The sequence below is a fragment of the Giraffa tippelskirchi genome, chromosome 2 (assembly GCF_054371585.1).
Source record: "Giraffa tippelskirchi isolate mGirTip1 chromosome 2, T2T-mGirTip1v1.2.pri, whole genome shotgun sequence".
Lineage (NCBI taxonomy): Eukaryota > Metazoa > Chordata > Mammalia > Artiodactyla > Giraffidae > Giraffa > Giraffa tippelskirchi.
The window spans coordinates 59,110,578-59,137,378 of record NC_137276.1 but is presented as its reverse complement, the minus strand read 5'-3'; the positions used below and the strand labels follow the sequence as shown (position 1 = coordinate 59,137,378).

The 26,801-nt window shown below is 44.9% G+C and overlaps 1 protein-coding gene across 2 annotated transcripts in view; it reads right to left on the bottom strand.

The window, feature by feature from the left end:
- Nucleotides 1–26,590, bottom strand: part of DLG5 (discs large MAGUK scaffold protein 5) — a 156,001-nt gene extending 129,411 nt beyond the window's left edge. The window contains exons 1-7 of one of the 2 annotated variants that reach the window (XM_081573828.1): nucleotides 26,563–26,590; nucleotides 25,698–25,816; nucleotides 22,524–22,609; nucleotides 16,643–16,759; nucleotides 11,299–11,489; nucleotides 8,942–9,145; nucleotides 8,510–8,584 (exon numbers count right to left, since the gene is read on the bottom strand). In XM_081573828.1, the coding sequence (XP_081429954.1) occupies nucleotides 8,510–8,584; nucleotides 8,942–8,981 (115 nt within the window). In that variant the 5' untranslated portion in view covers nucleotides 8,982–9,145; nucleotides 11,299–11,489; nucleotides 16,643–16,759; ... (1 more) ...; nucleotides 25,698–25,816; nucleotides 26,563–26,590. The other variant, XM_081573829.1, reaches the window with a different exon arrangement.
- Nucleotides 26,591–26,801: the final 211 nt, after the last annotated feature.

The following is a 26,801-nucleotide window of genomic DNA, read 5'->3' as shown; positions in this document are numbered from 1 at the left end:
AGTCCTAGATCCAAAGGGTGCCTGGGTAGGAGACGGCAGGAGGGAGGTACCGTCTTCCAGTAACCCCTAAAAAGAGGTGAGGAGCTTGGGTGCTGTGTCCCTGGAAGCTTTCCCAGGAAGCAGTGAGGAAGTCCATTTGCTATGAGTGCTTTCTCCCAGGCCTACAGAGTGATAGATGACTACTTTCAGCAGACCCTTTATTGAAAACTCTGGGGTTTTATGCAAAACATAAATTCTAGAGGAAATCATTTACTTTATAAACATATTCAACCTTAAGAGTTCTTTAGCCAGTGACCTTGATATGACCTTGTATTTCTGTAGCATTTTAACTCCTTTAGGGCACCTTCCCTCACACCATTCCCTTTGTGCCCTGCCCTAGGTTGATTGTGTCATCCCCCCTTCAAAAAAAATATGTTTGAGCCCTGACTCCCAGCACCTGTGAACATGACCTGATTTGGAAATAAGGTCTTTGCAGATGTAATCAAATTAAAACAAGGTCATTGGACTTCCCTGCTGGTCCATTGGTTAAGAATCTGCCTTGCAATGCAGGGGTCATGGGTTTGATCCCTGGTCAGGGAACTAAGATCCCACGTGCTGCAGAGCAACTAAGCCCATGCACCACACTCCAGTCCATGTGTCACAATGAAAGATCCCACATGACACAACAGAGCTCCCACAACTAAGGCCTGACACAGTCAAATAAATAAATACTTTTAAAATGAGGTCATATTGGATTGTTGTTGTTTAGTCGCTCAGTTGTGTCCAACTCTTTTGTGACCCCATAGACTGTAGCCCATCTGGCTCCTCTGTCCCTGGGATTTCCCAAGTAAGACTACAGGAGTGGGTTGCTGGATTAGGGGGACCCTAATTCAGAGCCTAATGTTCTTAGAGAAGAGGGAAATTTGGACACAGACACACACAAGAATACCATGTGAAGACAGAGGCAGAGGTTGGAGTGCTATAACTACAAGGCAAGCAACGCCAAGGATTGCCAGAAATCTCCAGAAGCTGGGGAAAGAGGCCTGAAACAGTCTTTCCTGCAGAACTTCCCAGAAGGAACCAATTCTGCCAGCACCCCTATTTCTGACCTTCAGCCTCCAGAACTGTGAGCTAGTAAGTATCTACCATTTTAAGCTCCCCCAACAGTTTGTGGTAACCCACTCCAGTATCCTTGCCTGGAGAATCCCACTGACAGAGGAGCCTGGAGGGCTAGAGTCCATGGGGTAGAACAGAGTCGAACATGACTGAGCAACTGAACAACAACAGTTTGTGGTAACTTAGTACTGCAGCTCCAGGAAACTAATACAGTCTCGTCACAGTGGACAAAGATGGGCGTCCCCATTTTACACATCACCTGGTCTCCGTGCTCTTCTTCTGCCTAAGAATTTATAGATTTGCAGACCTTTCTTCCTTCTGATCTTAAGAGGAAGAGGGTCTCTCCTCCTTGACAACAGCCCTCCAGACTCTGGAGAGAATATTTGCACCCCCTCCCTGCACACAGACACACACAAATAGCCTCCCTTCCCTTTGTCAACAAATAGGCCTAAGTCTCCCCATTCTCAAAGGGGCCCTTCCCTCTCTTGTGTCCTCAGGAAAGAACCAGTGCCTGACAACAGAACCTCCACATGCTCACGGACCCCATATCCCTCGGTTGGCACTTTGCAATCTGACTTCTGAGAACAATTCCCCCTAGAGAACTGCTCCCCCCACTTGGATCTCCTGACACCACCCCAAGGCCTTTCCTTCACTCTGGAGCAGGACAGACTTGAGCTCAGATCCCAGTGCTGACACTCACTCCCTAGATATCCCTGGGCTAGTTACTTAACGTTTCTGAGCCTCCATTTCTGCCTCTCAACCTTGGGACTGAACATCCCCCTTTGGTGGAGTTACTAGGAGTATTCAGTGATAGGACTTACACGAAGCCCTCAGTATGTGGCAGGCATATGAACCCCATAATGTAGTGCTTGATCAGGCAACTACAGCAGTTGGAATGCCTGATTTATTTACTTTTTTAATATTTACTTGGCTGCACCAGGTTTTAGCTATGGCATGCAAATTCTTAGTTGTGGTATGTGGGATCTAGTTCCCTGACCAAGGATCAAACCTGGGCCCTCTGCATTGGGAACATGGAGTCTTAGCCATTGGGCCACCAGGGAAGTCCCTAGAATGCCTGACTTATAGAATGGCTTTGCACCTTATTAGCTGGGTTGTTGTTGTTCAGTCATTAAGTCATGTCTGACTCTTTTGTGACCCCCGTGGACGGTAGCCTGCCAGGCTTTTTTGTCAATGGAATTTCCCAGGTAAGAATACTGGAGTGGGTTGCCATTTCCTCCTCCAGGCAAATCTTCCTAACCCATGGATCGAACCTGGGTCTCCTGCATTGCTGGCACATTCTTTACCACTGAGCCACCTGGGAAACCTATTAGCTGGGTGACACTGGATAAACATCTTTGTGCCTCAGTCTCTTCATCCATCGATGAGGGATAGTGTCAAGAATTATATCAAAAGGGTTAATGCTCAGTCAATGGCAGGTGCACTGTTCTTTTGGCTTCCACTGTCTCATCTGTCTGAGAGGAAAGACTCCCTGTAGCATGTAGCAACAGGTTTTCAGCAGTTGTTTTTAGGTTTCTGAAAGAATGGTGTGGGCTCCAGCAGAAAGACATCTATTTCACTTCTATTCAGAGGACAGGTGAGGAAGGGGCCCTTTCTCTGTTGTTCTCTGCTCTATTCACCTCCCACAACGCCTGGCATGTGTTGGTGGGTGCTCAACTGGTACTTTTTAATTAATAAGTGAACAGAATGAATGAATGAATGAATGAATGAATGAACAAAAGAGTTGTACACTAAGGCCCTGCTTCAAAAAATAATATCTGCTTAAAAAAAAAAAAAAGGAAAGATGAGGAAAGAGAGCATCTGAAAAAGGAGCAGCATCAGAAGCATCATAAGAGAGGTTGTATTCTTGCTTGGAAAATTCCACAGGCAGAGGAGCCTGGCAGGCTATAGTCTGTGGGGCTGCAAAGAGCTGGACATGACTGAGTGACTGAGCACCAAGAGAGGGTCATATCTGCAGGTAGGGGGCAGGCTGGGAGCTCCAGGCAGAGCCACCACCCCTGGAGGGCTAAGCACCAGGACCCCATCCTCTCCTGCATTGCCCTGCCCTGTCCTGCATACGTCCTTGGCTCACAAGACCCCACTCCAGGTTTCTGCAAGCACAGTCTTACCGAGAATTTTAACCCTTTGATTCAGAGTTGATTCTTCACATTTCAACCTAGATGTTACCAGCTTTAGGAAGGTAACATGCTTTACTTGCCTTCCTGACTTCCTCTGGAAAGGGCTAGATGTTTCTGCTCCTAGCTACACTGCAACTTTTTACCTCCCCTTTATTAACATTTATCAACACTCATCCTCAAAATTGCTTCCCAGTTGACTCAGTGGTAAAGAATCTGCCTGCCAGTGCAGAAGATGCAGGTTCAATCCCTGGATCAGGCAGATACCCTGGAAGAGGAAATGGAAACCCACTCCAGTATTCCTGCCTGGAGAATCGCATGGACAGAGGAGCCTGGCAGGCTACAGTCCATGGGATCACAAAGAGTCAGACATGACTAAGTGCCCAAACATATATGTGCATCCTCAAAACTGCCAGTTTACTTCTCTCTATCCCCTTGGTACTCAGAATGCACCCTCACAAAGATGTCCATGCCCTAGTCCTCAGAGCCTCTAAGTATGAAATATATTATGTTCCACAGCTGAAGGGACTGAGCTGCTGCTGCTGCTAAGTCACTTCAGTCGTGTCTGACTCTGTGCGACCCCATAGATGGCAGCCCACCAGGCTCCCCTGTCCCTAGGATTCTCCAGGCAAGAACACTGGAGTGGGTTGCCATTTCCTTCTCCAATGCATTAAAGTGAAAAGTGAAAGTGAAGTCGCTCAGTCATGTCTGACTCTTAGCGACCCCATGGACTACAGCCTACCAGGCTCCTCTGTCCATGGGATTTTCCAGACAAGAGTACTGGAGTGGGTTGCCATTGCCTTCTCCGAAGGGACTGAGCAGATGTGGCTAAAGTGACAGACTTTGAAATCGAGAGCACAGCCTAAATTATCCCAATCTAATCAAAGCAGAGGATTTTCTCAGGCTGGAGGCAACAGAAGGGGAAATTGGAGAGATTCCAAGCGTAAGAAGGATATGACATGCCATTGCCAGCTGAGCTGTAGGAGTCTGCATGCAAAGGGGGCAGAGAGAGGGTCTAGGAATGAAAGGTGGTCCCCAGCTGGCAAAATAATAGGGATAGCAGTCTTGCGATAGCAAGAAACTAGGTTCTGCCAACAATCTGAATGAGCCTGGAAGTGAATTCTTCCCATGACCGACCGATTAGAGCCCACCTGGACAACACCTTGACTTTTACCCTGGCGAGACCCTGGGTGGAGAAAACCAGTCCAGCTGTCTGGACCTTGGACCCCACAGAGCTGTGAGATCTTAGATGTAGGTTGTTTTAAAGTTTGTAGCAATGTTGTTATGGCAGCAGAAGACTAATGATCCTCAAAGACTATGCGCTCTTCTGGGACAGAAACAATATCCACTATCTGCTGTAGAATCCCCAGTCCCTGCCAGAGTGCCTGCCCCCTGGTAGGCACTCAAAAAACAGTTATATGTACCAACGGAAACCTGCTTCTCCACCAGGACTTACTTTGGGGGTAATTTTTTGTGGTGTCTTTGGAAAACAGAATCCAGTCCTCCAACGGCAATTGGTGGGGAAGTTTTCAAAGGAAGATACTTAGAAACCGGGCCTTCTCTGCAGGCTGAGTGACCTGGGACCCCTGGGGCCTCTTGACCCTGGACTTTCTGTCCCAGTGGGTGAAAGACAGCTGTTCCCTGGAGAAGAAACAGATCCTGGTGTCTGCTCCCTGTATGCAGCCCCCTCAGAGGTAAGCAAGGCTGCCTTCGAGAGGGAGTATGTGCCTGTGTGCGCACATGCACAGCAAGAGTAAGGTCATTGTGAGCAGGAGTGGGGCTGTTTCAGCGTGAGTGTGGTGTGAGTGGAGAAGCAAGACTTCCCAGGATCCTTTCATCATTACACCCTGGAAATTGCAGGTGGCCCAACATCTGAGATGTGACATTTCAAAGGATTTCCTTGAAGAATTCCTTAAAAGAATGAACTCCCCTGGGATGCCAAAAACGGAATTCTATTTATGAAAACACCACGTTTCACACAGCTCTTTAGGAATGTTATGATGATGCAGTGAACTACACCTGTTTAGAAAAACGCTGGCTTCAGCTTGGCTCTTGGTAGCATCTCAAATCGTGAAGACATTTTTCTTCCAGACTGCTTTTGCTCTTAGTTCAGGAAAACTCAGAGGCAAGTGCCCTAAGATTTTAAAACAAGTAATTGGAGAGTGGCTCATACCTAGTAATGAAGCTTGCCTGGAGTGTCAGGACAGGGCAAAATTCTGAGTGAGATCAGAGATTCAACGCACTTGAGAACCTTAGAAAGGAGCCCACCTGCTTCTGGTGCCCATCACCATGCTCAGGGATGCCCTGATGGAGCACTTCCATCTTTCCGGTCTAAGCCAGGGACTCCAGTCTGAGAGGTCCACTGTCTCAAAGAGCCAAAGATGACAGTTCCCCTTTCCTGAGTGCTAAGTACACACTAGGCCCTGTACTGAAGGCTTTCCCTACCATCCCAATTCCTCCCCCTACACCCATGGGCAATAAGAACTACGATCAGCTCCATGTTACAGAGGAGGGACCCAAGGCCGCTCCCAGCCCTCCTAGCTGTGTCTCCCATCTTGCAGGAGAGAGAAAGTCTCTAGGGTAAGAGAGTGACTGAGAAGCTCCAGAAGAGCTTTTTTTAAAAAAAAGTATTTCTTTATTTTTGGCTACACTGGGTCTTGGTTGCAGTGTGCAGGCTTTCTCTAGTTGCGGTGAGTGGGGGCTACTCTTCATTGTGGTGCATGGCCTTCTCATGGTGGTGGCTCCTCTTGCTGCAGAGCATAGACTCTAGGTAACACACAGGCTCAGTAGTCACAGCATGCAGGCTCTATAGCACGGGCTCAGTAGTTGGGGCGCATGGGCTTTGGTTGCTCCACAGTATGTGGAATCTTCCTGGACCAGGGATCAAACCCATGCCCCCTGTATGGATAGGCAGATTCTTATCCCCTGCACCACTAGCGAAGTCCTCAGAAGAGCTTTGGACAGTGCATCAATACTACCCCTGTCAGAATGTATAATAAATTGGTATAGTCACTATGGAAAATAATATGGAGTTTCCTCAAAAAACTGAAAACACAGTTGCTATATGATCCTACAGTCCTACTCCTGGGCATATACCCAGACAAAACTATAATTCAAAAAGATACACGTACCTGTATGTTCATAACAGCACTATTTACAATAAGCAAGACATGGAAACAACCTAAATGTCCATCAACAGATGAATGGATAAAGAAGATGTAATACACTTAATGCAAGGAATATTACTCATCCATAAAAAAGAATGAAGTAATGCCATTGGCAGCGACATAGATTGCCAGAGATTATCATACTAAGTGAAGTAAGTCAGACAAATACCAAATGATATCATTTACATATGGAATCTAAAATACCATACAAATGAACATATCTATGAAACAGAAATAGTCACAGACATAGAAAACAGACTTGTGATTGCCAAGGGGAGGGAAGGATTGGGAGTCTAACATTAGCAGATACAAACTATTATATATAGGATGAATAAACAACAAAGTCCTCATGTATAGCACAGGGAACTCTATTTAATATCCTGTGATAAACCATAATGGAAGAGAATATATATAACTGAATCACTTTACTGTACAGCAGAAATGTAACACAACACTGTAAATAAACTATACTTCAGTGAATTAAAAAAAAAAAAAAACTACCCCTGCCTTCAGAGGAATGAAATCCAGCCACTACAGAACAGAACAAGCTAGAAATCAATAGCTGTCCTGTCTGCAGACACATGTAAATCAGATGCAAATGGACCCAAGACCTAGTAAGACTCTTGGAGGTGGTGAGAATGAACCCAAGTCAGAAACAGCATGTTAGAGGGGACGGAACACTGGCTTTCAGTTTCCAGCCGGGAACTACCAGCTCTGTGCAGTTTTACTGGAGTTGTTCCTTGGTGGGAAAGCCCCTCTGTGGGAGTCTTTGTTTAAGGAAGCATAGACACTCAAGGTGTTCCTGCATCAGTGGCAACAGGTGACAGCACAGGTAATGGCTTAAGTGGAAGGCCGTGGAGACCTCTGAGAGACTGAATGTACAAATGGACTATGGCCAGACCACATATAAAAATAGAACTCTGACCCACAGTCTGAAGCAACCAGTTTAGAAAACCAGCTGATCTGTCTGCAGAAACCAAACAACAACCCCTCTAGCTGCTGCTGCTGCTGCTGCTGCTGCTAAGTCGCTTCAGTCGTGTCCGACTCTGTGCGACCCCATAGACGGCAGCCCACCAGGCTCCGCCATCCCTGGGCTTCTCCAGGCAAGAATGCTGGAGTGGGTTGCCATTTCCTTCTCCAGTGCATGAAAGTGAAAAGTGAAAGTGAAGTCGTTCAGTCATGTCTGACTCTTAGCGACCCCATGGACTACAGCCTACCAGGCTCCTCCGTCCATGGGATTTTCCAGACAAGAGTACTGGAGTGGGGTGCCATTGCCTTCTCCGACCCCTCTAGCAATCAGCCTCAAAAAGTCAGGACTTAATAACTGACTACTTCCCTAATTTGGTATCTACTTATAACTTCGCACCAACAAGAGAAAGCCAAATATGCTCCCCTAACCAATTACATAGGATATGTGTGTGTGTTAAGTCACTTCAGTCATGTCCAACCCTTTGCCACCCTATAGGCCATAGCCCATCAGGCTCCTCTGTCCATGGGATTTTCCAGGCAAGAATACTGGAGTGGGTTGCCATGTCCTCCTCCAGGGGATCTTCCCAACCCAGGAACTGAACCCTCATCTCTTACAGCTCCTGCATTGGCAGGCAGGTTCTTTACCACGTGCCACCAGGGAAACCCTACACAGGATGTCTACTAGTTAATGCACCCCATGCCAACAGCCTCCAATCAGAGCATACCTGAAGTCTTCCCCTTTTTCCACTATAAAACTTTATCTCTTTTTGTCATATCAAAAGCAAGCGATAGTGGCTGACTCACTTGCTATAGCAAACTCAGAGTATATAGCCTTTGCTTATTCTCATCTGAGTTATCTTTGTTTCTTTCCACACTTCCTAATTGTTGAATTTCTTAGTGACTCTGTTTGCTTACTTGTAAGCCTAGGATAGTAATTTGGGGCATGAATCTTGGGGGATGAAACTGCCTTGGGTTGTTGGGGAGCCTCCTGATAAGCCTCCTTGGGTCACCTCTGATCTCCATTCAGCAGCCACATACCCCACTCCCTTCTTGTTCTGTGCACATGGAGGTACATCCACACATCCAGTTCCTTCACTGTTCTCAAGGGAAGAACCTGAAACCCAGGTGGGAAAACTGCCTGCTTACCCAAGGTCCTTTCCTCTGGAGGTCTCTGTGAAACCAGTCCTCTCTCTTCAGTTTCTCCCCTCTGACTCCCAGACTCTGAAAGCAAGCACGTGAGCCCTTGTAGGAGTCCCACAGGTGTCAGCTTATGCCTCTGGTGAAACTGAAGCTGACAGAAGAGAGCAAAAGTCCATGCAGCACCAAGCTGCCAGGAGCCATAGAAACTTCCCAACCAGGGAAAGCCAGTCATGGCCTGTACACAGAGCTCTGCTCTCTGGAGGGAGTTTTCCTCTTTGGTTTCAGGGTGCCCCACCCAGCCTCTCTGAGTCTCTTTTATTCGGGGAAGCCAGTTGACTCCAGAGGAATTCCTTCTTTCCTGAGGTTGGCTCTACCCAAGGCTGGCCCCACCTTCTCACCGCAAGACAAAAGCCAGAAAAACACAATAGTAATAGTTACCATTCTTGTTAGCATGATGCCATGTGTGGACTGTATTCATCCTCAGAAAAACCCTGTGAAGTAGGTACTTCGAATGGAGAAATGAGTCACAGAGAAGTCAAATGATGTGCTCAAGGTCACACAGGTAGTAAGTAGGAGAAGAGCGATGAGGGCCCAGGTCTGGAGGTAAATCCTGCACCCCTTCACTCTACTGCTCCTGAATGTCTGCAAATGAACACAGATGCTAATAGAAGAATCTTTAGGGTGTTCTAAAGTTGAGAGCAAGATTCATTTACATTTCAAAGAAAGGCTAGGTTCTCTCTCGTTTACTAATGTTGGTTCCACAAACATTTGTCAACCCAAGAGAAATACCAAGAGAACTGAAATGAAGACCTTCTCCATCTCACTTTTTTGAGAATGAGGAGGCCTCCCTGCTAATCCCCCACCAGTCACTTCAGGGCCTCCCAAAGAGGGAAACACATCGTACATTCCAAAGAGAGAATAATGTACATCTCACCGGACAATACGTGTGACACCAGAGCAGTGATTTTGACATCCAGGTTCCTGGGCTCCAGTCCAGAACCTGCAAGGCCAGACCCTCCAGGGCAGAGGCCTAAGGACCTGAATTTTCAACCAGCACCCTAAGTGAATCCCCTCTATAGTCTAGGAAACAGTGAACCCAAAGTGGGCCTCTCTGAAGTCCCTTCCTACTTGACATAGCTTGTGTTTTAGCCTAAAGAGCTTCATGCTAACTTGCATACCCACCCTACCAACATCCGCTGAGCACTGTGCTGGGCGGGTGGAGAGGCTGCAGAGTTGCAGGCAGGGCACACACACCCTCCCCTCCCCCTCCCCTCAGCTCCAGTGCTGCCATTTTTATCAGAACCCAGGCCCTGGAGGCACAGGACCAAATGAGACCTCATTGTTGAAGATCTTTCTCCCCAACGAGACTCTACGCTATGGGAGGAAAGAAACCCAGTTTGCTCATTTTTATTGGTTAACTCCCTCCTGTCACCCACTCCCTCCGGCTGACACTTTGGAGACTTTCAGTAATTGTCAGCTGAATGAATAAATTAATGACAAAGAGAGACAGACGTGTTAACAGCTAACAGTAATTTGAGCAGAATGGAGTAAGTGCTAAATGGTGATGGAATGAGTCATTATTGCCGCTGGGGAAGGAAGAGGAGGAAAGATATTCATACTCTCTCCCCTGTACTGTCAAAACAGAATCTTAACTCTTCCTCCCTTCCTGTCTCTCCTGCGTAGAGAAGACAGCAGAATGTGCACGTGTATGGTTTAAATGATTCCAAAGCACACACCAGCATCGTCACCCCTTCTCCAGCTCCCCAGTAGAATTATGAAATAGAACCTTGCTAGAATCCCAGAAGCCTGAATGCAGAAGCTTGAGCTCCTGTGTTCCCCTCATGGTAGCCCATCACCCCTCTCTCTTCACTCGCATCCAAACTCTGTTCTGAATCTGGTGTGAACCATTTTCTTGCTTTTCTTTATCACTGAACTGTGAATGCATATACGTGCCCGCTCAGTTGCTAAGTCATGTCCAACTCTTTGGGATCCCATGGACTGTGGCCCGTCAGGTTTCTCTGTCCAAGGGATTCTCCAGGCAAGAATACTAGAGTGAGTTGCCATTTTCTCCTCCAGAGGATCTTCCCAACCCAGGGATTGAACCCGCATCTCCTGGATTGGCAGGCAGATTCTTTACCACTGAGGCACCTGGGAAGCCCGTATGAATGCATATACCACTAGACAACACATTGTCTAGAGTGACCTGGTTTTGAGTGTCCCACACTGGCACATTTTCTTTTGTGGTGTGCCTGTATTTTGGAGTTTTGCCCATGCTGTCATGGTTCATTCCTTCTCACTGCTGTGTGGTCCATTTTATTGTATAAACGCAGCCCCCCATTTACTTGGCTTTCTTCTAGTGATAGTCATTAGGACTGTGTCGAGTCTTTGGTGATACTAGCAATGCTGGTGTATGTAACTCTTATGGTATTAAGGCACACGCGCTGCTGCTGCTGCTGCTGCTGTTAAGTCACGTCAGTCGTGTCCTATTCTGTTCGACCCCATAGACGGGAGCCCACTGGGCTCCCCAGTCCCTGGGATTCTCCAGGCAAGAACACTGGAGTGGGTTGCCATTTCCTTCTCCAATGCATGAAAGTGAAGTCGCTCAGTCGTGTCTGACTCTCAGCGACCCCATGGACTGCAGCCTACCAGGCTCCTCTGTCCATGGGATTTTCCAGGCAAGAGCACCAGAGTGGGTCGCCAGTGCCTTCTCCGAGGCACATGCGCAAATCTCGTCTATATTTAAGAGGAATTGCTGAGTCATGGGGTATGCAATGTTTAACTTTACCAGGTGATACCTGTTTTCTGAAGTGGTTGCAGCCAAAAAAAAGTACATTCTTTATCCATATAAATGAAGACAGTAAGTCAGCTATCCAGACTGGTATGGTACTCCATGGTATAGGATCCTTCCGTTGTGCTTCATTCTCCTCTGCACAGGACTTGAGCTGCTTAAACTCCCAGAAGCCTGCTTGAGCTCCAGCCATCACATCTAAAGTCCAGCCAACAAAATGGAGGAATAAAAAAGTTTCACCCTTTTTCTTTGAATATACTTTCAGAAAGTCACACAAGCCACTTCCTCTTATTTCCCAGTGGCCAGACTTCATCTCGTGGACACAATAAACTGCAAGTGATTCTAGGAAATGTAGTCTTTATTCTTGGTACCAACACGCCCAGCTAAAAGTTGAGAGTTCCATCATTAAAGAAGAAGAGAGAATAAATTTGTAGGACAATGAACAATCTCTGCCATAGACTGGCCTAGCTCAGAAGAGCACTTCTAAGCAGATCTACCTAATTGCTTCCCCACGTAAACATGCACACTGACATATTCCACAACACAAAGTACTGGAGGGTAAAATACATCTTTAACAAGGCCACATTCTTAAGCATTGCAGGTTACCGTATCTGTTCACCTAGAAAATTGGGTAGTGCCCACATGGTCAATTTTACAGTAAGTTTTTTTTTCTTCTGGCTATAGTATTACCATCCTCCTCTCTGGGTCCTCTACTCCTGATTTTTTAAAGTTAGGGCTTTTCTCCCAGACCTCTCCTAATTAACTGGTATTTAATGTCCCTTTGAAACATAAACACTGCATTGAAACCAGATGGGATGGGCCTAGAAGCCCATACATCCAGCCTAGGTAAATAAGGTAAACATATAAAATTAACTGCATGCAAATACATTTTTAACAACTCAGAAATTCTCTATCTCAAAAGTCTTCCAAGGCTTATGGCTAGAAAAATATGACCAAACTTTTGGCTCCCCAGGCCCTTTGTAATCTGACCCTGACCTATCTTTTTAGCTTTAACTTACCCCTGTCCAAACGGGCTTCCCAGGTGGCACAGTGGTAAAGAATCTGCCTGCCAATTCAGGAGACACAAAAGCCACAGGTTCGATCCCTGGGTCAGGAAGATCCCCTGGAGAAGAGAAGGCTACCTCCTCCAGTATTCTTGCCTGTAAAATCCCATGGACAGAGGAGCCTGACGGGCTAGAGTCCATGGGGTCGCAAAGAGTCGGACACGACTGAGCAACTGAGCACACACATATTGTCAAAACAGGGCCAAAATATAATAATGACAATGACAATGATGATGGTAACAATAACAACAATACTGGAAGTTACCATTAAATGAGTGTGTATTATGTGCCAGTTATTCTTAGCCTATTGACATTCCCTCATTTAATCTTCTATGGTGTTGGTATTTTTGCCTTTTTACACATGAGGAAACTGAGGCTCAAAGGGAGTTTCCCCAAAGTCCTAGAACTGATGTGATAGCCAGAATTGTCTGGTTTGGTCAAACCCACTGTTTGAGAATACGGCTCAAATGACCTTTTCTCCATAACGCACCCCTCTTCAACCCTGAGCAAAATGCCTCTTCTGTGCTTCCCTGTAATACCTCCCTTCTTTGTAGTCCTTTCCACCAAGTATTCAACAAATCGTCACTGGGCACCTGTTATATGCCAGGCGTTATGTTGTGTGGCCATGCTCCTGTCTCTCTGCCCAGCTAGATCTGGGAATGTTGGTGGAGGAATTGTGTCTCTTCTAAAAAAAAATAAAAGTCAAATTATTATTATTTTAATTATGCTTAAAATATTTGTAACATAAAAATTATCATCTGAATCATTTTTAAAAATTATTTATTTATGTATGTTTGACTGCATTGGGTCTTCATTGCTTTGCACAGGCATTAGCTGGTTGTAGTGAGTGGAGGTTACTGTTCCTCATGGTGTGTGGGCTTCTCATTGCAGTGGCATCTCAGGGCTTCAGTAGCTGTGGCACACAGGCTTAGTTGCCCCACGTCATGTGCAATCTTCCTGAACCAGGGAAGGAACCCATGTCTCTTGCATTGACAGGTAGATTCTTATATCTAGTGCTCCACTAGGGAAGTGGGAAGTTCCCTCTTAATCACTTCTAAGTATACAGTTCAGTAGTGTTAAGTTCCGGAGAAGGCAATGGCACCCCACTCCAGTACTCCTGCCTGGAAAATCCCATGGACGGAGGAGCCTGGTAGGCTACAGTCCATGGGGTCGCTAAGAGTCGGAGGACTGAGCGACTTCACTTTCACTTTTCCCTTTCATGCACTGGAGAAGGAAACGGCAACCCACTCCGGTGTTCTTGCCTGGAGAATCCCAGGGACGGCGGAGCCTGGTGGGCTGCCGTCTATGGGGTCGCAGAGTCGGACACGACTGAAGCGACTTAGCAGCAGCAGTGTTAAGTACTGCTTATTTAACTTATATGCAGAGTACATCATGAGAAACGCTGGGCTGGAAGAAACACAAGCTGGAATCAAGATTGCTGGGAGAAATATCAATAACCTCAGATATGCAGATGACACCACGCTTATGGCAGAAAGCGAAGAAGAACTAAAGAGCCTCTTGATGAAAGTGAAAGAGGAGGGTGAAAAAGTTGGCTTAAAACTCAACGTTCAGAAAACTAAGATCATGACATCTGGTCCCATCACTTCATGGGAAATAGATGGGGAAACAGTGGAAACAGTGTCAGACTTTATTTTTTTGGGCTCCAAAATCACTGCAGATGGTGATTGCAGCCATGAAATTAAAAGACGCTTACTCCTTGGAAGGAAGGTTATGGCCAACCTAGATAGCATATTTAAAAGCAGAGACATTACTTTGCCAACAAAGGTTCGTCTAGTCAAGGCTATGGTTTTTCCAGTAATCATGTATGGATGTGAGAGTTGGACGGTGAAGCAAGCTGAGCGCCGCAGAATTGATGCTTTTGAACTGTGGTGTTGGAGAAGACTCTTGAGAGTCCCTTGGACTGCAAGGAGATCCAATCACTCTGTCCTAAAGGAGATGAGTCCTGGGTGTTCATTGGAAGGACTGATGTTGAAGCTGAAACTCCAATACTTTGGCCACCTCATGCGAAGAGTTGACTCATTGGAAAAGACCCTGATGCTGGGAAGGATTGGGGGCGGGAGAAGAAGGGGACGACAGAGGATGAGATGGTTGGATGGCATCACTAACTCTATGGACATGGGTTTGGGTAAACTCCGGGAGTTGGTGATGGACAGAGAGGCCTTGCGTGCTGCGATTCATGGGGTCGCAAAGAGTCGGATATGACTGAGCGACTGAACTGAACTGAACTGAGTGTTAAGTATATTCACACTGGTGTGCAACCAATCTCCAGAACTCTTTTTCATCTTGCAAAACTGAAACTCTACATGCATTAGAGAACAGCTTCCCAATCCCCTCTTCCCTCTGCCCTTGGCAACCCCCATTCTACTTTCTGTGAATCTGACTACTCTAGGTATACTACATCATTTAAGTGGAATCATACAATATTTGTCCCTTTGTAACTGGCCTGTTCTACTTAGAGTAATGTCCCCATGGTTCATGCATGTTGTAGCATGTGACAGGATTGCCTTTCTTTATTACCCTGGATAATATTCTGCTGCATGTATTTACCACATTTTGTTTATCCGGTCATCTGTTCACTGACACTTGGGTTGCTTCCACCTCTTGATTATTGTGAATAATGTTGCTATGAACATGGGTGTACAAATACCTCTATGAGATACCACTTTCAATCCTTTTAGATGTATACCCAGAAGCAGAATTGCTGGATCATACAGTAATTCTCTGTGTAATATTTTGAGGAACCATGATACTGTTTTCCGAAGTGACTACATCATTTTCCATTCCCACCATCAGTGAACAAGGGATCCCATATTTGCACATCTTCACCACCACTTGTTATTTTCTGGGGTTTTCTTTTTATACTTTCTTATTGAAGCAAAGTGACCCATGAACAAGGCAGGATTAATCCTTGTATAATTTATAGTCAGCTCTCCATACCTTAGGTTCCTCCGAATCCTTAGATTCATCCAACCATGGACCATGATAGTAACTGTAGTATTTACTATTGAAAAGTTTTGTGTATAAGTGGACCTGTGCAGTTCAAATCCGTGTTGTTCAAGGGCCAATTGTACAGCCGACATGCTTTTTGAGTAGTAGCCATCCTAATGGGTGTGAGGTGGTTTAGTTTTTAAATTCCTGCTAAATGAGCCCTGACTCTGGCATACAGAATGTTTGTGGAGTGACTGAATGATTTCACCACAAACAGATGGGATAGTTGTGTTTCCCAGGGTTTTTTTCCATGAAGAAATAGTCAAGAACCTGAATTTGAATTAACCGTGAGACCGCACACCCTCCACAGAACAGTGGCTTTCTTCTGAGCCCCAAGGGGTTTGTCCTTGCCTATCAGGTGCCAACGATCCATCCTCAGTCCCCTTGGTGGGCAGCTCCTTAGGGGTGAGCAAGAGGTGGCCAGTTCCTAGGGTGACCTCTCCAACCTGGCTCCACTCTGCACAAAGCAAGCAAATCTAGGAAAAGGAAACTCACAGGCATACCAAATCCAAGGACCCCCAAGCCCATCCTGCCTCCCACTCTCCCCTGCCGGTCCCACCAGAGACGCTCTGGGAGTGGAGGAGGGGAGCAGGAGCCCAGCCAACTTTCCCCTCCACCCTCCATGCTCAGTGGAGCAGAGCGAGTCACATTTCAGCAATGCTCCCAGGCCAACTTGAAAGCTGAAACAAGCAGCCACACTGCCTTGTGAGAACTCCTCCGGATGCCTGCAGGCTTATGCTGGGCTGAGTCACTTCCTCACCTTAATTCTCCCTTAATTCCTTCCCTTTCTCTGCAGCTTCACTCCCAGCACCACTGTCTGGGTGTGGAATGTCTGGAGAAGCTGCACAGGTGGGTCAGCTGGGCCGTCTGTCTAGATACTGCAAACATGACCATGACTTGGGGACGTGGCGGGCAGGAGTGGGGTGCAAATCCAAGCCAGGTTTGTCTGCTGGCTCTGAGGAGCATCCTAATCCCTGCAGCCAGTTTGTTCTCTGCAAGTCTGAGCACAGAGTTGTCACCTCCTGGCAGGATTCCTGAGGGGCCCTGAGCAGGGGCTGCTGGAGGAAGGGGCAGACATTGTAGAGGAGCAGTGGAAAGTGTGGGGAGTCATGACAGCTTTGCATTCCAGGGCCCTCCATCCCACGGTGCCTGCCCTGGAGAACAGGTCTGCCTCCTGGAAGGTCAAGTTCAAAGGTGGTCTTCTATGTGCCAGTTTCCTGGAGGTCACAATGGTTAGCCCGGGCCAGCCTGTTCTGGAAGTACAGCTGTTCCTCTTACCTGTGTGTACTGTTTCTTCCCTTGTCTGCAACAAAAGTTTTCTTTTAGGATCCTGGATTCTATGTCTGTATCTCTTTTGCATTGTTTCCTGTGTCTGCCTGCCTCAGCTTGTATATCCTAAGATAGAAATCAGGGCATAGTTTTAATTTTCATTAAAGTTATTCGTTCACATCGCTCCAAGAGGCAAATAGTGGTGCAAAACTTATGAAAAAGCTCTCTCCCTCATGAGAGCTCTCCTTCAATTTCTATGACTCATTCTTTAGGCATTTGCCATTATTATTTCCTAAATAATATTGCTTTATTACTACTTCAACAATTTTTCAGCTTTAGGCACTATTTATTATTGTCTTCTCTACTCCAACAACCCACTCTCCCTTCTTGGCCTCCATCTTCCCAATATAACCGTATAATAATTTGACTAGAACAACAGTTGGTGTTTATATTATTACCATTTGGTGAACACTATTCCCATGTGTTTACGCTAAAAGCCATGGCATGGATTATGATTACTTCTCTTTTCATGCATAAGCTTTTATTTTCCCTGGACTTACTAATAATCGCCCTGACCCCGAATCACTTAGTTTTCTTTGTACTCAATGCCAAACTCTTCCAGTTAACTGAAATCCCCCCTCATTACCTTTAGATGATGTTCTACCAGTGTCATTTTCTTGAAGCAATCTCTCTTGGAGCTTCCTGACCTAATCAGATTTAGGCTAGGTGTCGCCTGGGCCAGTTGTACTATTTTTATCTAGCGATCTTTCTTCACTAACATCTTCTGAGTTAGATTCCTGCTTCCTGCTGTCTTTTTCTTGCTTTACGAACTTATTTTGGTGAAACACATCTTCCAATAGCCTCTTGAGTACATGAAAAAAATTTTTTTCTGATCATTTAACAGCATTTCAATCACAGGAAATGGAAATGTCTTTTTTTTTTAATTTCAAACTTGATTGATAGTTTGGTTGGATATAAAATTTTAAGTTGTGGGTAATTTTCCTGCAGACTTTTGAAAGCATTGCTGAATGGTCTTCTCACTTTTGGTGCTTCTGTTGAGACTGTTCAAGCCAATTTAATTTCTGACCTGATCCTCCCTTCCTTTGGTGAGATCTCTTTGTTTTCTGTGTTCTGAATTATAATGATTTGTCTTGATATGGGTTGTCTATTTTCATCCATTACATCAGGTACTCAATGGGCCCTTTCAATCTGGAAATGCATGTCCTTTAGTTTTGGGAAAAAATGTTTAAAAATATTTACTTATTTATTTTTGGCTGTGTTGGGTTTTAGTTGCAGCACACGGGACCTTTCGTTATGCATCTCAGGCTTAGTTGCTCTGTGGCACGTAGGATCTTAGTTCCCTAACCAGGGATTGAACCCACATCTCCTGCACTGGAAGGTGGATTCTTAATCACTGGACCACTAGGGAAGTCCCTGGAAAATTTTCTTCAAGGATTTCTTTGATCATTTCCTCCACTCCATTTTCTCTGTTGTTGTTTTTTTTGCTGGAACTTGGCTTTCTCATTTACAAAACAGCGAGAGTAATGCCAACCTCAGAGGATCATTGTAAGCATTAACAGTCATAGCATTGAATAGGTTCAGCAGGGTGCTGCAAACATGGCAAAACTAAAGAAAATGGTGACCACTGATCATTATTTTTATGGATATGATGCTTTGTACACTGTTAAGTACTTGGTGGGCATCACCTTTTCAACAGCCCAGCATCTAAATCCCCCCTTTCTCCACTGAGTGAGGGTCTCCCATTGACTCCCATTCCCCAGGACAGAAATGACAGCCCCTCACTGTCTCTGTCCCCTGGTCCCTGTTGGCATCATGACCAACTGCATGCTCCTGTAAAGAGAACGGAGAGCCTTATTTTGGCAGCAGGGACTAAGGTAGCACCAGGCCCACTGGCACGGTGCCTCGGGTCCCTACCAGATCCAACTGGTTCTCTGTCACCATTCACCCTTGGGTTTTGCCCATTTTTCTCATTGTGGGTTTCCAGTCTTCACAATGATTCTCTAAGCTGCCTGATATGTTTCCAAAGACAAAACAAAACTTTTTCACGTCATTGGCAGGGTTTGGTTTCTGTTTCTTGTTACCAGAAACTCTGGTTAATAAACCTGATGCCAAAGGCAAAGGATGTTATCAAAACTAGGGCAATGATGTTTGAAACACCAATAGGACTAGGAAAAAAGTGCTTTCACCTGCTCTCCTGGATAATCCTGTGTCATTAAGAACAGGCAGCTTGTGAAAAATGAAAACAAATGGTCAATAAAAAGTTCAGTCTTGGGAGAAGACAAAGAAATCCCAGTTAAAATAGATATCATTTTCTACTGTCCCGTTAGCAAAAGCACCTGTATGTGTGTGTGTGTGTGCATTTATGTGTGTGAAGTGAAGTGAAGTTGCTCAGTCATGTCTGACTCTTTGCATGGACTGTAGTTTTAACAGGCTCCTCCATCCATGGGATTTTCCAGGCAAGAATACTGGAGTGGGTTGCCATTTCCTTCTCCAGGAGATCTTCCCAACCCAAGGATTGAACCCGGGTCTCCCGCATTATAGGCAGATGCTTTACCATCTGAGCCACCAGGGAAGTCCTATTTATGTGTGTAATTAAAGTATAATCGCTGGTGTGGGCAAAGCATCTCACCCACGTCACAGAGTGCTCAGCCTGCCAGTCCCAAGGGAGTCTAAACAAGCGTTGTGACCTCACCAGTGGGGAAACAGTTTAAAGATCACTTCCCACGGCCTTGAGCAGTTTTACTATAGGACAAGATGGTGAACAGTAATTATTGCCACATGCATGGATTTTTTGGGAAGTATGACTTGGCTGTACTTTCAAAAAACTTGTGATAAAATATACATAACATAAATTTACCATTTTAACCATTTTTAAGGGTATAGTTCAGTGGCATTCAGTACATTCTCTTTGTTGAGCAGTCCATCTCCAGAACTTTTTCATCTTGCAAAACTGAAACTGCGTCCGTTAGACAGTAACTCCACATTCCCGCCTCTCCTCAAGCCCTGACAACCATATCCGCTGTCTCTGAATTTGACTGCTCTAGGCACCTCCTGTAAGCGAAAATCATACAGTATTGTCTTATTGCGACCGACTTTTTTCACTTAGCATAATCTTCTGAATGTTTATCCCTGTTATAGAATATGTCAAAATTTCCTTCCTTTTTTCTTTCTTTTTTTCTTCCCATTTTATTGATTTAATTGACATACAGCACTGTTTTAAGTTCAGGATGGACAGAATAATGATTTGACTTGAAATGATGAAATGATTATCTCTATAAATTTAGAAAACATCCATCATCTCATACGGACACAGAATTAAAGAAATAGAAAGTTTTTGCCTTGTGATGAGAACTCAGGATTTACTCTTAATAACTTTCACATACAGCATACAGCAGTGTTCATCAGAGTTATGTTGTACATTATATCCCTAATTCTTATTTATCTGATAACTGGAAGTTTGTATCTTTTGACCACCAAGTCCCTCTCCCCCTACCTTCTGCCTATGATAACCATAAATCCGATCTCATTCTCTATGAGTGAGTTTGTTTTTGAATATAATTGACCTACAATGCTGTTAGTTCCTGGTACACAACATAGGGATTCCAGATTTCTATACATTTCAAAATGCTCACCATGATAAGTCTAATTGTCCTCTGTAGCCATACAAAGTGATAACACTGTTATCGACTGTATTTTCTATTCTGTATACTTCATACTCATGACTCCTGTATTTTGTAACTGAAGACTTATGTCTCTTCATTTTCCTCGCCTATTTCTCTCCTTCTGTAGCCCTTTTCCTCTGGCAGCCACCTATTTGTTCTCTGTATCTATGATTCCATTTCTGTTTGGTTACACTTGTTCGTTTGTTTCTGTTTTTAGATTCCATTTATATGTGAAATCATACAGCATTTGTCTTTTTATTTATTTTTGCCTGTGTTGAAATCATGTAATATTTGTCTTTCTCGCCTTTTGTTTGTTTATTCCTGGCTGTGCTGGGTCTTTGTTGCTGCGTGCGGGCTTTCTCTAGTTGCAGTGAGCAGGGAATACTCTTTGTTGTGGAGCGTGGGCTTGAGGGACTCTCAGCCTCTAGGGTGCAGGCTCAGTAGTTGTGGCACCGAGCCCAGCTGTCCCGCAGCATGTGGGATCTTCCTGGACTGGGATCGAACCTGTGTCCCCTGCATTTGCAGGTGGATTCTTAACCACTGGACCACCAGGGAAGACCAGTATTTGTCTTTCTTTGTCTGACTTATTTTACTTACCATAATACCCTCTAGGTTCTTTCGTGTTCTTGCAAATGGCAAGATTTCATTCTTTTTAGGGATCAGTGGTATTCCATTGTATAGCTATACCGCATCTTTATCCATTCATCCATCAGTGGGCATTTGGGTTCCTTCCACTTAGCTAATGGGAATAAAGCTTCTATGAATGTGATCATACAAATCGTACAGATATCTGCTCATTCATAGCCTGGGTGTTAACTCAGGTCATCTTCCTTTGAAACAAATAAAATCAACTTGAGTTACGCCTACAGCCCCCATCCCTAAAAGAAAAGACGGAAGCCTTCCTTGATGACGTCACAGTAGCTGGGAGCCCCCTCCTGCCTTCCAGAGACCACAGTGATGCTGTTTCTGGAGCACTAGGGGCTGTCCTAGGTGCTCCACTACTCTTCCCTCTTTTAATCCTGACGGCAGCCCCAGGAGGTGGGCCAGGACCATCGCTGACTCATTTGGGTCTTTTTTAAAAAGTAGGATGAGATGCTCATTCCTCCTGGCAGATCCATAACTGGGCAAGCAGAGCAGGGTCTGGATGGGAGTGTCCACTTGGGCCTTTGGCACAGCCCCCCTGTGCAAACCACAGCCAGTTATATATATACAACATGATAATATATGAGGGCCCTTAGACAGGCTCAGCGGGTAACTGGGTAACCCGGGTTCATGGATGAAGAAAGTGAAGCATGGAGGTGAAGGAGTTTGCCTGAGGTCATAGGGAGCCAAGGCAAGCTTAGAGCAGAGTGAAGCCTGCTTTATTTTATTTTTAAAATGTTGAGGTCTGCTTAAAAATTGTAGCCCTTATTTAGATATGATGAGGCCAGCAGATCAGGAGATGTTCGTCATTGAAAAGATAGTATGTGTACAGCATGTTAACTATTCTTAATATTGCACTGTGTATTTAAAAATTGCGAAGAGGGAATTCCCTGGTGGTCCAGTGGTTAGGACTCCATGCTTCCACTGCTGGGGGCCCAGGGTCTCATCCCTGGTCAAGAAATTAAGATCTCACAAGCCGTGGGGTTTGGAAAAAAAAAAGTTGCTAAGAAAATAGATCTTAAAACTCATCGCCAGAAAAAAAATTTTTTTTTTTTGTTATTCTGTATGGTGACACACATTAACTAGACCTATTGTGGTGATCATTTTGCACACATAGTCATCTGTTGGTATTTTCTTGGGATTGGTTCCAGGACCTCTGAGAATATCTGGGTCAAGTCCCTTATGTAAAGTGGTGTAGTATTTGCATATAACCTATGCACATCCTCCCATATACTTTAAATCATCTCCAGATTATTTATAATACCTAGTTCAGTGTAAACGCCATATAAATAGTTGTAAATACAATGTAAATAATTGTTGGTTCAGCAAGTTCAAGTTCTGATTTTTGAACCTTTCTAGAATTGTGTGTGTGTGTGTGTGTGTGTTTGAATATTTTTGGTCCATGGTTGGTTGAATCCATGGATGCTGAACCCTTAGATATGGAGGGCAGACTGTATGCAAATACTGAATCATTATGTTATACAACTCAAATTAATATAATGTTATATGTCAGTTCAACCTCACTTTGAAACAAGGAAAGAAAGAAAAGATAGTATTTTACTCACCATGCAGGGTGACACCAGCAAGCACTGGGCTCAGTCAGGAGGCAGAAGGGGAGAGAGAACATGAGCAAGAACCTTTACTGTGGTTTCTGCAGGAAGCACAGGTGAGACAAGAAAGCAGGCATAAGACTGACTAATTTGAAAAATTTCAGTGGGCTCTGGGCCATAGGGCCCTCTACTTGTCTGATACTGGGCCCTGGACTGATTAGGGCAGGGAAATAGCTGCCTAGACTGAGAGAGCTTTATTAAGGACTTGATGAAGAGAATGCTTGGGGTATGGGCTCTGAATTGACTGGTTTGCATGTAAAAGGTGTGCTCTACTGCAGGAACTAGCTAGTTCTGAGAGGCACAGTCTCTCCAGGGTCAGCAAGGCCCCAAGATGTCAACGCATCGGAATCAGAAGAGATGCTTCCTACAAGGCCCATGTTCAGGTTCTTAATCACTTTGCTTTCCCTCCTTAATACTGTCTCTGGTGGATGGCTTTCAAACTTTTACTTTTCTTTTTGACAGTGGAACTCTTTCTCCAAATGAGATCTTGAGGCTGCCCAGTTTACTAAAGAATGCTGCTCTGATGCTAACAGATTATAACTAGATTTATTGTGATCATTTCATGACACATAATATATAAAATATTGAATCACTAGGTTGTACACCTGAAACGAATACATTGTAAGTCAAATATATGTATTTCAATTAAAGAAAAAAAGAATGCTGCTGTGGCTGGGGGCAGGGGGTGGGGGACACAATCTGAAGCCCTCAGTAGTTTGCACCTGCTCATTTTGGAAGCAGCCTTAGAGGCCCTGCTGGACACCCTTATAGAGAACAGAATGGGTGGGAGGAGGCTGCCCGGGAGGTAGGTCTTAGAGTGGCTGCTAAGGCTGTGTAACCTTGAGGAAGTAATTTCCCTCTCACTCTCTATTCCTTTTTGTTTGTTTGTTTTTGGCTGCACCACATGGCTTTCAAGATCTTAGTTTCCTGACCAGGTCCTTAGCAGTGAGAGCTCAGAATCCCAACAACTGGATCTCCGGGGAATTCCCTCACTCTTTTAAAAATAGCTTTATTGAGATATCATTCACACACCATACAATTTACTCACTTAAAGTAAACAATTTAGGGGCTTTTAGAAGGCAGCGCCAGTGGTAAAGAATCCACCTGCCAATGCAGTAGCTATACGAGAAAAGGGTTTGATCCCTGGGTCAAGAAGGTCACTTGGAGGAGAGCATGGCAACCCACTCCAGTATTCTTGCCGTGATAATCCCATGGACAGAGGAGCCTGGTAAGCTACAGTTCATAGGGTTACAAAGAGTCAGACATGACTGAAGCGACTGAGCATGCACACAGAATATTTAGAGTTGTGCATCAGTCACCACAATCGATTTTAGAACATTTACCCCTAAAAGAAACCTCACAGTCATTAACAGTCACCATCCAATCTTCCTATCCACCCAGCCCTGGGCAACCACTGATCTTTCTGTCTTTATAGATTTCCCTATTATAGACATTTATTGGTCATGTGTGGTCCTTTGTGAGAGGCTTCTTTCATGAGGTAGAGTGTTTTTGAGGATCATCTCCATTGTAGCATGTGTCAGTACTTCATTCATTTTTGTGGCTGAATATATCATTTTTATGGTATATTTTGTATTTCACATTTTGTTTATCTGTTCATCCATTGATGGAGATCTGGGTTGTTTCCACTCTTTGCCTATTATGGAAAATGCTGCTGTGAGCATTCATGTACAAGTTTTTGTGTTAAAATATTTTTGCATTCTCTTGGGGACATAACTAGGAGTGGCATTGCTGCATCATGTGGTAAACCTGTGTTTAACTTTTGTGCAGATGCAAATGAGCAGGTGCAAAACTACCAGACTGTTTTCCCAAAGTAGCTTATTATGGACTAAGTGTTTGCCTGCCCCTCTCCCTTTAATTCATAGGTGAAGCCTTAACCTTCAATGTAATGGCATTAGAAGGTAGGGCTTTGGGGACATAATTAGGCTTAGATGAGGTCATGAGGGTGGAGGCCACATGATGGGATTAGTGTCCTTTTACGAAGAATAGACACCAGAGCTTTCTCTCTCCATCCTGGATCCAGCAAGAAACTAGCTGTCTGCACATCAGCAAGATGACCCTCATGAGGAACCAAGTAGGCTAGGACCTTGATCTAGGACTTCAGTTCAGTTGCTCAGTTGTGTCTGACTCTGCGACCCCATGGACTGCAGCATGCCAGGCTTCCTTGTCCATCACCAACTCCCAGAACTTGCTCAAACTCATGTCCATCGCGTCAGTGATGCCATCCAACCATCGCATCCTCTGTCGTCCCCTTCTCCTCCTGCCTTCAGTTTTGCCCAGCATCAGGATCTTTTCCAGTGAGTCAGTTCTTTATATCAGGTGGCCAAAGTATTGGAGTTTCAGCTTCAGCATGAGTCCTTCCAATGAATATTCAGGACTGATTTCCTTTAGGATTCACTGGTTTGATCTCCATGCAGTCCAGGGGACTCTCAAGAGTCTTCTGCAACACCACAGTTCAAAAGCATCAATTCTGGGACTTTTCTGGTGGTTAAATAGTTAAGACTGTGCTTCCCCTGCAGGAGGCATGGGTTCCATTCCTGGTCAGGGAACTAAGATCCCACATGCCATGCTGTGTGGCCAATAAATAAATAATGTAACATTAAAAAATAAAAATACATAAATAAAATTTTTAAAAAGCATCAATTCTTTGGTGCTCAGCTTTCTTTATGGTCCAAATCTCACATACATACATACATGACTACTGTAAAAACCATAGCTTTGATTAGACAGACCTTAGTCGGCAAAGTGATGTCTCTGCTTTTTAACATGCTGTCTAGATTGGTCATAGCTTTTCTTCCAAGGAGCAAGCATCTTTTAATTTCATGGCTGCAGTCACCATCTGCAGTGATTTTGGAGGCCAAGAAAATAGTCTGTCACTGTCCAAAACTGAGAGATGACTGTCTGTAGCTTAAGCCACACAGTCTGTGGGGTTTTGTTGTAGCAGCTCAGACACAGCTGAACCATTTTACAGCTGTGTATGAAGTTTCTGATTTCCCCACCAGCAGTGCATGAATGACTCAGCTTCTCAAACACTTGTTACCATTTGTCTTTTAGATTGTAGCCATCTTAATGAGTGTGTGGAGGGATCTTAGGGTTTCCCTGGTGGCTTACCTTCCCTCTCTTGGACCACAGATTCCTTCTCTGCTAAGACAGAATCTAGAGGTTCTTCAGAAGTCCTGGCTTGACATCCTGAGTTCTTTGGGTGTTTTCTTTAGAACCCTGAAGATCCACTGCTGGGGTTGGGATTAGAGAGTGAGGTGAGGAAGAGGAAAAGGAAGAGGCAGGCGGTGATAAGAGCGCTCAGAAATCCTTCTAAAGAGCCATGGCACTTCAACAGGATGCCAGAGGTAGCAGCCCATATGCCTTCATCCTGTCCAAAGTGCCAAGCTATTTTATAGGCGAGGAAATTGAGGTCCAGGGGGCAACATTACCTAAAGTGCTCAGTGTGGCACTGGCAAATCAGAGAATCCAGACTCGTTTAGGGGTGCTGGAGAACCTTGGGTTTGATTCCCACTCATCTGTTTGACTGTGGGCCTTTCTGAACCACCGTTTCCCCATCTGTGTAACAGGTATAATACCTACCTTATGGCACTGCTTTGAGGATGTAAAATATCCAACATAGTAAATGCTTTGTAAATAACTTTTAAAATTTTGGAGTATTTAATACCTACATACCTCTGATAAAAGAAATTCAAATAGTATACAAAGGAACATATGGTGAAAAATCTCTCTCCTCTACCCCCTTCTGGAGGGCCACCAATTTTACTAGTTTCCTGTCTTTTCCTTCAGATATATTCTGTGCACACAACAGAAGTTATTTATCACATGGGCCCCTACACTTGGTGGAGATCATTAACTTGCCTGCCTTTTTAAGCTGGTCTTTCCCACTCTGCCCCTTCACCCCCTCCGCCTGCCAGCACACAGAACCGTGGGGCTCCCTTCTTTGTCCAGCTCCCCCTTCCCAAGCCCCATCCACCTGGTAATGATTTCCTAGAGAGTCTCCCAGGGGTCTCCATGGGGACGTTTCCTGCTCCGATCTCCATGGCAACTCTCCAGGTTGCCATGGTGACACTTAAGTGATTATTTGGAGACCCTTAAATAAATCACCCACGGTGGTATATGCTAGAAGCATTTGGCTCTGGCTCTTATGTTTGGGGCCAGGGTTGGGGCCCGAGCCTGCAGGCAGAAATGGGAGGAGGGGAGGCAGCAGTGGTC